The 9,850-nt window shown below is 33.4% G+C and overlaps 1 protein-coding gene across 2 annotated transcripts; it reads right to left on the reverse strand.

Annotated features, from left to right (window-relative positions):
• Positions 1–1,879: 1,879 nt before the first annotated feature.
• On the reverse strand, positions 1,880–8,183 carry LOC140880096 (uncharacterized). 2 transcript variants are annotated; one of them, XM_073284203.1, is made up of 14 exons: positions 8,022–8,183; positions 7,847–7,931; positions 7,606–7,760; positions 6,802–6,874; positions 6,347–6,421; positions 6,148–6,258; positions 5,971–6,013; positions 5,359–5,455; positions 4,766–4,868; positions 4,584–4,679; positions 4,419–4,451; positions 3,321–3,420; positions 2,519–2,603; positions 1,880–2,430 (listed from the first exon to the last, which is right to left on the reverse strand). In XM_073284203.1, exons 2-14 carry the CDS (start codon positions 7,919–7,921, stop codon positions 2,304–2,306), a joined length of 1,173 nt encoding a protein of 390 aa, XP_073140304.1. In that variant the 5' UTR covers positions 7,922–7,931; positions 8,022–8,183; the 3' UTR covers positions 1,880–2,303. The 2 variants fall into 2 exon arrangements, with proteins under 2 accessions (XP_073140304.1, XP_073140305.1); XM_073284204.1 differs by lacking the exon at positions 4,419–4,451.
• Positions 8,184–9,850: the final 1,667 nt, after the last annotated feature.

Raw genomic sequence — 9,850 nt, forward strand, 5'->3', positions numbered from 1 at the left:
CATTGGTAAAATTGGTTTATCAATTTGAGTCACGATGAATTTTATATTAATTTTTGAACATGCGGGCTTTGTTTGTCAATCTTGAACTTATGAATAATGGGCCCTAAGCTGTTAGCAGCCCATGTTTCAAATAAGTTATTGCAGTACAGAAATTAATTAAGAAGAGCTCATAATTTTCGAAACCCTAGAGAGCAGTCTCCCTAGGTGGCCGACCCCTCCCCTCTCTGTGTTAGAAATTCTAGGCTGCAAAATTTTGAATTTGCAGTCTAGTTTAACAGATCAAATCTGTTAATTTTCTTCGTAGAAACTTCTGATAGACTTTCTAGTGCAGTCTGTCAGAGGGTTTTAGATTCTGTTCGTGGACCTGATTCAGGAGTTGATCGATTGAGTCATCAGTTCCTAGGATATACAAGAAGAGCAGATTTATCTGTTGGAGTTCATAACCTCAAGTTGAGACTTGAGAGGTAAAATTTAATATTGTTTTAATTTTACTTATTTAATTAATCGTAAGGATTTGATACCCACGATCTGGAATCGTTCCAGATCAGAAAAATAAAAATTTTAAACTTCCGCTGCTACGGGTATCAGATTTGACAGATCCAAGAACGTGTTCCAACAGTGCATACTAATCAGAGCAAGGATGACTCAAATGCTTCGTCTTTTGAGCTGATTCCAAATACTAAATAATTGTCAAGAAATGTGAGAATACAATATTTCTTCTTTTTTTTTTGTTCGAAATATGAATTAGGAATATGTTTTTAGTTATAACAAGTCTCTCAGTTTCTACTTTTTTGGTTTGTAAAAGTCATTGAGGAAACAGAATCAATCTTAAATGCAATTTCTAAGATCACCTTTTCTCAACCAAATCTTTTACTCTGTAGTCCAGAGGATGCTTGTGGCTTCTCTCTTTCTCTGGTTTTCGGTTGCATTCGCTCTTGCTTTCCATCTTCAGCATTCCATCCTCACTGACATATGCCTTTCTCCATGGATTTCGTGGACAATTGGCACACCTCCCTTTTGTTAGCTGCACTCGTTGGGTTTGTGGTACTTGCAAGAATGGACGACTATAACAAGGTGGACCATATTATGGTGTTTGCATGTGGGGATCAAGCTTGTGAATCAAGCTTGAGGCACTTTTTGAATTCAAATAAAACTGATGGGATCCTTCTTGTAACCAAAAAAAAAAAAAATCAAATATAAATTCATTTGATCATTTTTTTACTGAAAAATGTCGTCGTTGTATTGAATATACAAGTATCAATTTCACCACACTGTCTCTATGTAATATATTCAGTATATTACGGGTGGGTGGAAAAATTTCAATCGTTAACAATAAATAAAAAAATTAGATCAAAACCTGAATCCACACATTATTTATTTACACATTAATTAAATAAAATAAAATGAATTTCAAATGATATAATTAATTAACATAAAATATTACATAAAATATGAAATAAATAGATTTGATTTTTACAACCTCACTTCTCTAAATAACAAAAAGCATTTAAATATATATTTGAAATTCATGTGTTTGAAATATTTTCATCCAAGCACTTCTATAAACAACAAAATACATTTAAATATATATTTAAAATTAATGAATTTAAAATTCTTTCATCCTAACATTTGAATTGATTCACTCTTATTTTTCAGAGCTAAGTACGAATACGAAATTATTGTTAGAATGGATCATTCTGCAGAGTTGTCTGCTAGATCAAGGGCCTAGGCCTAGACACTACAAATATTTCTTACCTTAAACGTTGTTTTATATGAAAATATATCGAATTAATGATTTGTTAAGTACATTTAAATTTATTTTTTTAACAGTAAGAATTGCAGTAAAAAAAAACAGTAAGAGTTTAAAAAGTTTAAAATATAATGTAACCCACTAAAGTATTATATAACAGTATTTTTTTTTAACCCTAAATTAGGGAAAAGTTAATGATAAACAATATTATATATCTAAAAATAAAGGGAAGACTTTCAAATTCGAGGAATTTAACATGGACTAGAAGAAAATACATTCGGATAATAAATTTGAAGTCCTCGTTCTAATTCAAAAGCACCATCAAACGATTCAAGCTTTACTTTATCATAAGTTAAGAAATGTTAACAGATGGAAATTCGGGGATACAATCAACAATTCCGGGATACAACATCCTCAAATTCATCACTCAGACTCGATCATCCTCGTCTCCGCAGTTCCTGAGATGTGTTTTTCGGCATAAAGAATTGAGTAGATGGACAAGGATTTGCACTTTGCACGTTTTCTTGCATGAATTTCAGTTTATATAAGGTGCCTAAGCCACTGAGGCAGGTTTCTTGCTTTTGAGGTCGAACAAGTTATCAAATAATGTAGGGGCCATGGGAGGGAGATCCATCCGTCGAGGTGCCATAAAATTGACTATCTTCTCATGAACATGATACCTGCCAATCCATTAAATATTGGGGATTTCACAAATATGGCCTTTAGCTTGGGGTGAATGGAGAACCCTGCCAACCGCAATGGACGTACCTGATCTTGCGACTCTTCGAGGCACGACGATCAACTATTTTTCTCTTCTTCTTCTGCAATCTTTTCATAGCATAGAAGGCCGCCTCTGGCAAATAATCAAAATATATTTTGAACATGGTTTTCTCTGTTGGCTCAGAAAATACTAGTATATGAAAATCTGCAGGGACTCCTCCCGATTAAATTAAACAAGTTTAAGGACTGGTTATGGTATGCAACTAGATATCACAAAATCTTCATTGGTGAATCAGTTAGCTGTTTTGAAGAAGGAAAGGTTTGGTGTAGGTGTTTTATATCTATAGGTTGAAGTGGTCAACATTGAAACTTAAAAAGGACAGTTAATACCAAAAGGATGTTCAAAAGGATGTCACTATCAACCATCAGCAGCAAAGTTGACAATAAATTATTGCAATTATCAGCTTCTTTAGCATGTCAGACAAACCATAGCCAGCTACTTGTATGATACTAAGATGTGAAAGCTTAAAGCCACAAAAGAGTTGGGTAGAAAATTTCTAGTGATTATATGCGACAAGAAAACCTGTAATAGACGCCCTCCTGGTGTCATGCAACTAGTAATGATGTAATTGAGGCAAGGATTTAAACAAGAAGTTCCTCAGCATAAACAGAAATATTTAACAGAAACTACATAGCACAGAAAACCTGCCAAAGACCCCCTCCTTCTCTGGCTAACTACAAACCACATTCACAACATTGTTATTTAAACTAGCAGTGATGCATTTGAGTGAGAATTTAAACCAGATGTTCTCAGCATAAAAGGAAAGATATTGCATCTAAAACATCTTACCAGATGATGATGGATCAATTGTCTCGAAGAACTCTTTCAGTAATTGCTGATATAATTCAGAGTCATCCAAAAGTTCAGGGTCACCATCTGCGTGTGTCTCCTATAAAAAAAATCGCATGTTCAGGTGCCAAGACAAAAAACAACCAATGAGGGATAGAAATTCAACACAATAACCTTTAAATTCATTTCTCTTGATATATTTAGTAAACAAATAAATCACCATTTCCTCCTCCCGAACTGGGTTTTACCGTTTCTCACATTTTAAAGGAACTAAGAACAAATCAAAACAAGGCTTTTTCAGGTTTCACCGCAGGAGATGGAAATTGAGGTTGTGCTGGATTGATGGAATTGACTTGGGGGAGATACTTGATTTCGGCAGAAATTTGGAGGATGAATTTCAAATGACTCCATCTTTGGTGTATTTAAAATTGCGTAACTTGATATGGAATATATCTGAAATTCACTTCAATTTTGTTCATCCAAGCTAGTCAAGAAACTTGAATCAATAGTTTTGAAATTCATCAATCCAACACAAAAGGAATTGTAAACCTACAGCTTAATCAGACCAGCAAATTTTCCAACAATGGGATTACTCTCACCACAAATTTATATGTTATACAGATGACTAGGAGTTCTAGCCTTTGTATCTTGACTTTTCACCTTGTTGAGATTCATTCAAAGGTTTATCAACCCCTGCCCCCCATATAGGAGGTCAGTATCATTTGCACTCTACATAACTACAAGGGAGATGAATGGCACCACACCAAAACCAAAAGTACTGACATATCAAGGACAAATACTCCTGCTCTATAAAAATGAAAGCTGTTCACTTTTAAAATATACTAGTACATATTGCAAGCAAGTTATCAATCAATCGATAAAACACTTTTCACCCGTTACAACATCATAGTCTTTTACTGGTACATGGTAAGCAAAGAACAGAATATCTGGCAAAGAACTAATATAGACTACCTTCACGACATATACTGTAAATTTTCCACTTGCTGCATACATATACAATTATTAAAATCACAAAAGTCAATGTAAACAAAGAATAAAACCACTTTAAACTTTTCAGCATCAAGAAAAAACAAGTACCTTCTGATCGTTATCATCGGTAGAATTAGGAACCTATTGAGAAACCAAAACTAAATATCAAAAAATACATAAAAATAAACAATCCAGTGTCAACAATATAAGGACATTCTGAGTTAACTGTTTAAAAGTTTTGCACAATTCAATAAGAAATAAATGGTAACCTACATTTCCAAACACAGCCACCACTGATCTATTTTGTTGCATTGCTTTTGTCATTTTACTTGGATCCCTCATATAGGCAGCCACTTGTTGACTTATACTCTGGAGAAACATAAACAGTTAACCGTGGATAATCTTAGCTTGCGCCTACTGTCTCATAAGAATAACTTGAAAGTTTTAATGGAAACCTGATTAAAGGCATGCAATCTATCTCTAATAGCAGCTGCTCCAGATGTCACTTGGGTTTTCCGCTGCCATTTATCAATTGATTTGTTTCTAAAAGAAGCAACTCTACAAAGAGAATACTTACAATGAGCATAAATCACAAAATACGTTGATCCCAATATCACCTAGGACCCAGAATACAGTGTGGTCACATCATAAAGTAAACTAATATTCTTCTTAAGGCATTTGACTATCCCTTACTGACACACAATAATCCAAACGAACAAAATCATCAAGAATTTGCTAATGTCTAACGATGGGCAATTGTAGACCTAAATTGATATTGAAGTAAAAAGAACTGCATCAAAGATAAATTATTATCAGCTGCCTCTTGAAACAAGAACCAAAAGAAATCCAAACTAAAACTCAATATCTCTACAGCTTCAGAGAATAAACAGCAGAATCAAACACAAAAGACAAATCAAGAAGAATAACAAAACACACCACGATCTTAGATGTGTGCTCCAGATACATTGGGTTGAAAAAGAGCATAACCAATTATGATTTCTTTTAAAGCTGAACTATAATGAACCTACCAAGTGATGACAGTGCCTACCTTGATTGCATTTGAGAAATCTGCAACCATTCTTCATCAATATCCCCATTGGAGTAACTTGAGGTTTCTAATTGGTTGGAATCTCTCATTGAATTAGCTTCCGGGGAAAAAAAAAACACCACCAATAGTATCAGCATTCAACAGAAGTGATAAACGAAGCAATCATCTTTCAATTATGTTTTCGGGAGAACATATTGACAGCAGAACCATGTTTAACTTTTTAAAGATTAAACAAAATGTCACATTGGTGCCTACTTCAAGAATGCAGAACCAGGTAAATGTTAAATTCAAAGCTGTGAGATAACTGAAACCAAATATCATATTTTAAAGCATCAGCATTCACACTCTTAATGAAACAGTAAGTTAATTTGAAACATGGATCATGAAGTTACTTCTGGAGATTGTTGAGAATTCAGCTTTAGTTGCTAGTTCAGGCACAATACTGTGACAATAAAAACAGTACTGGGGCAAACAATGGCAAAAAAAGCACTGACGATGATAATAAATAATTTTTAAAAAAAAAGTTAAGCTGAACCATGACAGAAATCTTCAACAAAATGCGCTGCGTTAGGATTTCGAAAATTAAGCAACATGAGACAGGAACGTGTATACCTTCAACAAGGTGTGCAATGGATGGATTGTTATTCAACAGTGCCTGCCAAAATCAAGTATGGTGAAGGACAAAAGAATTCAGCAGATATGCGCAAACTTTAAGATAATATATTTCATTAAATAAAATAGAAATAATCATAATTTCATTGATGTAACAGTGACAAATCTTCCTTTTACCTGTTGTAATTTCAGTATAGAATCCAAGGTCTTCTTGGAGGAATCAACTAAATCTGAATAGGCTTCACTTACTCCACTACCCGCATCACAAAAAATGGATCTGGCTGGCTCCTGTAAACAAAATTTGTAATAGCAAACATCTTTTAATGCACTATTTATCATTTAATCACTACTAAATGGTTCAAATTCCAGATGGAACCTGTGGAAGTCTGTTGGAACTTGAAAATGATTTTTGCAGCAAGAATCTGAATTCAAGCGTCTTGTCCCAGAGAGCCTTCCCAACAGAGCAGACCAGTGCATAATCATACGATCATAGTATAGCAGTATAATCAGATAAAGAAGATAAGACAGTAAAGGAACAGCAAAAATAAAAGGCACCCAATTATGTATGAGTTGAGACATTTCGCATCTCATTAATCATGGCATAATGATTGACAAACAAAATCACATAAAACAATCAAGGATCTAAATAAGGAAATAGCATCATTTTCATCAAACCCATCAATAAAACCAACAAGTTAATTCGAAGTAATCCCGTGATTTTCTCTATGGATAATAACCAAGAGGAAAAAATTTGACGAGTAACTTTTCAACAGAATAAATGATCCACAGATAATTAAAAAACCTAAATGTAACGTGAAAATAGCTCTATACCCTTTGGTTTTTTACAGCCTGACTCTTTTGAAGATCCTCATCTTTCTGTCGCTTCAGATTCCTCAATAGATCTCTGAATTGTGATCATATACAATAAGGTAGTATATAATAAGAAATATAAAGGTTAGAATTCTCAAAGACATACTCCATAATGTTAGGACATACAACAACAAATTTGTCATCGAGGAACAAAAAATTTCCGAAGCTACCAGAACCCAAATACTCACATTACAACTTAAAACATAGGTTCCTTTGGGCAAAACTATAGAAACAAAAATGCTACAAACAATTACGGGAGAACTACTAATGTGAAACTACCATCATAACCAACACTGCAACAATAGATTTTAAAAGCTAGGATGTTTTAGAGGTATATAAAATTAGAGGACCAGAGATCTCAAAGAGGAAATGTAAAAGCTTCACATGACTTGAATCCTAAACAAATATGTGGCATTTTTTACAAAGAAGAAAATACACGCCACACCTCAACTCTATCATTGAAGTTTATTCTTTGACTTAAATACATAGTACAACTTTTCATGTGTATGAAACCCAAATTATATTGTGAGAGACGTGACATGCTCTAGAACCAGCTCCCAACTAGTTAGCGTGCACATTTACCAGTGACTACAAACAAAAATGACTCTAGTCTCTGAGCCACCGGAACAAACACTGTTAACTGTTAAGTACGCAATCTAAATGCGACGAATTGTTTTATTCTTTTCCCTAAGAAAAAATTATTACAAGAATACAACGGTATGGAATAGGAAGCCAAAGACATGAGGAGAAGGATCATTCACTCACTGCTCCTCATTTTTTAGTTCCCTGTACTCTTCCTCAAGCTCTTCAATTTCCTCACCTCTTGGTACATCTCCATCATCATCATAACCCAACTCGTCATCTTCATCACCGACATCTTCAACATCATCATGATATTGTTGATCACCATTCTGATAAACCTAAAATGGCACATAAATACTGAAGATTCAAAACAAAGAATTTTAAAAATGAAAATCTTAAGAACAAGCCTAGCATGCGCAATTACGCTGTCCATGTCACTGTCAAATCCCAAATCTGGGTCACTCTCCACCATCTTCCTTGATTTCTTCTTTCCCATCATAAAATGCTAGCTGTACACAAGAACATGAGGGACTTACAGTAAAAAATCAAGATGAACAACAAAAAATTTACATCGAAACTGTGCTCAGCTAAACGCTAACCTTTTTTAGCTTAAGTTGAGACAAAGAAAAGCCGCAAATTGGAATCGAGAAATAATCCTCTTATCAAGGAGATTGATTTTCTGCTAGAAATAATAATAATCATAAAAAGAGAGAGAGCGCTTTGCAATTTTAGTGACCAAACAAACAAATTGTCGGGTTAGGGTTTATGCTTTATTATTATTATCTTTTATTATTTAATTTTAACTAAACAAAGGGTTTATGTAGCCCAACACGAACAAACTGGACCCCTCAAAAAAGAAATGTAATAATAATGCAAAAAACACAACGAAATAATGGACCGCAAAAAAGGGCTCACATCACATTTTGGCCCATAGACTAGTGTATATATGAATTGTACTTGTTAATTATTGGATGAGAAAAAAAAAATCAAAACATTGAAACTATTTCATATATGTTTGTTTTAGTTTGAAAATATATATATTTACCGAGCCGAGTTGAAACTATTTCATATATGTTTGTTTTAGTTTGAAAATATATATATTTACCGAGCTGAGCATTATCAGGCTCGGTCGGGCTCGATTCGGCTCGTTAATAGCTCATTTATCTTATTTAACGATCCCGGCTTAAGTTCGGCTTGTTTTCGAACTCGTTATGCGAACTCGTTTTCTGGCCTGAGTTCGGTTCATTTTCGAACTTGTTTAGTGGATTCGTTTTCGAGCTCATCAGACGTACATACAATATAATTATAAAATACATCTTTATAAATTATAATACCTCTCAAGATGTGATCGAAGACAGTACTCATCTTTGATTCAAATAAATCAAACTTTTGACCAGTTTAGGTAGAATTTATTTTTAAAAATGTATAAAGTATATATTTGCAGTATGAATAAAATTGTCAAACGAGCTATCATATAAATTTTACAACATTCGTTCAAATAACACGACATTTTAAGATATCATTTCATTTATAACCAGATTTGGTTTGTCTTTTTTTTTTTTTATAGTTTGTGAATCTCCCTAGCAATAATCGGAGGGAAAAATCAATTAAAAAAAGTTATTTGAATAGGGTTCTTGGAGAAACTGGAATATGAGGCTTACCCCTTGCAAATGCCTCTACCAATTATGTGAATGGGTGACCGACGACAGCCGCATCGCATCTACTTTGGGATTTTTTTGAGAGCGCACAGTAACGAGGGAGGAGAGGAAGCTTCGTTATAATGGCATAATAATAATAATAATCGGGTTTGGGCCTTTGAACTGATTCTTTAATTGAATCTCTTAATTGGAATACACCGTGAGCCCGTTAGATTTGAGCAGGGTGAAAGTATTTAATTTTAAAAACAAAAACAAAAACAAAAACATTCTTTTTAAAATTGTTGTGTTTGGTTAAAAAATCATCATTTTAAAAAAGAACTTACTTTTTTAAAAGCTAGAAGTTCTAGCTTTTTGGTTTTTTGCTTCTAAGTATATTTAAAATTTTAAATAAATAAAAACAATTTTTCAACATTTATCTAAACGTCAAAATGGCTTCTGTTTATTTTTTAAATAAAAAAACTTAAAAAAAACTGAACTTATTTAAGCGCTTTTTTAAAGCTTCCCGCTTCTATATTCAAATTGGCGCATATATATATATATATTATTAAGTCTTAATACATCAACAAATTTTATTTAATAATCTCATAATTTCCAGATTTGTTTATTACATTTACGTGTAATCCAAAATGGCCAGAAATTGCGAGATTTATTGAGGCTCGAGGATTGAGGGTCGAAGACCGTCCGAATAGTCTCAAGAATCTTAAAAATAAAGTTGGATGCCTTGATTAAAGATGTCCGAAAGAATAAAATACTTAAGAATGTTAAAGCAG

The sequence above is a fragment of the Henckelia pumila genome, chromosome 2, assembly GCF_033568475.1.
Source record: "Henckelia pumila isolate YLH828 chromosome 2, ASM3356847v2, whole genome shotgun sequence".
Taxonomy (NCBI): Eukaryota; Viridiplantae; Streptophyta; class Magnoliopsida; order Lamiales; family Gesneriaceae; genus Henckelia; species Henckelia pumila.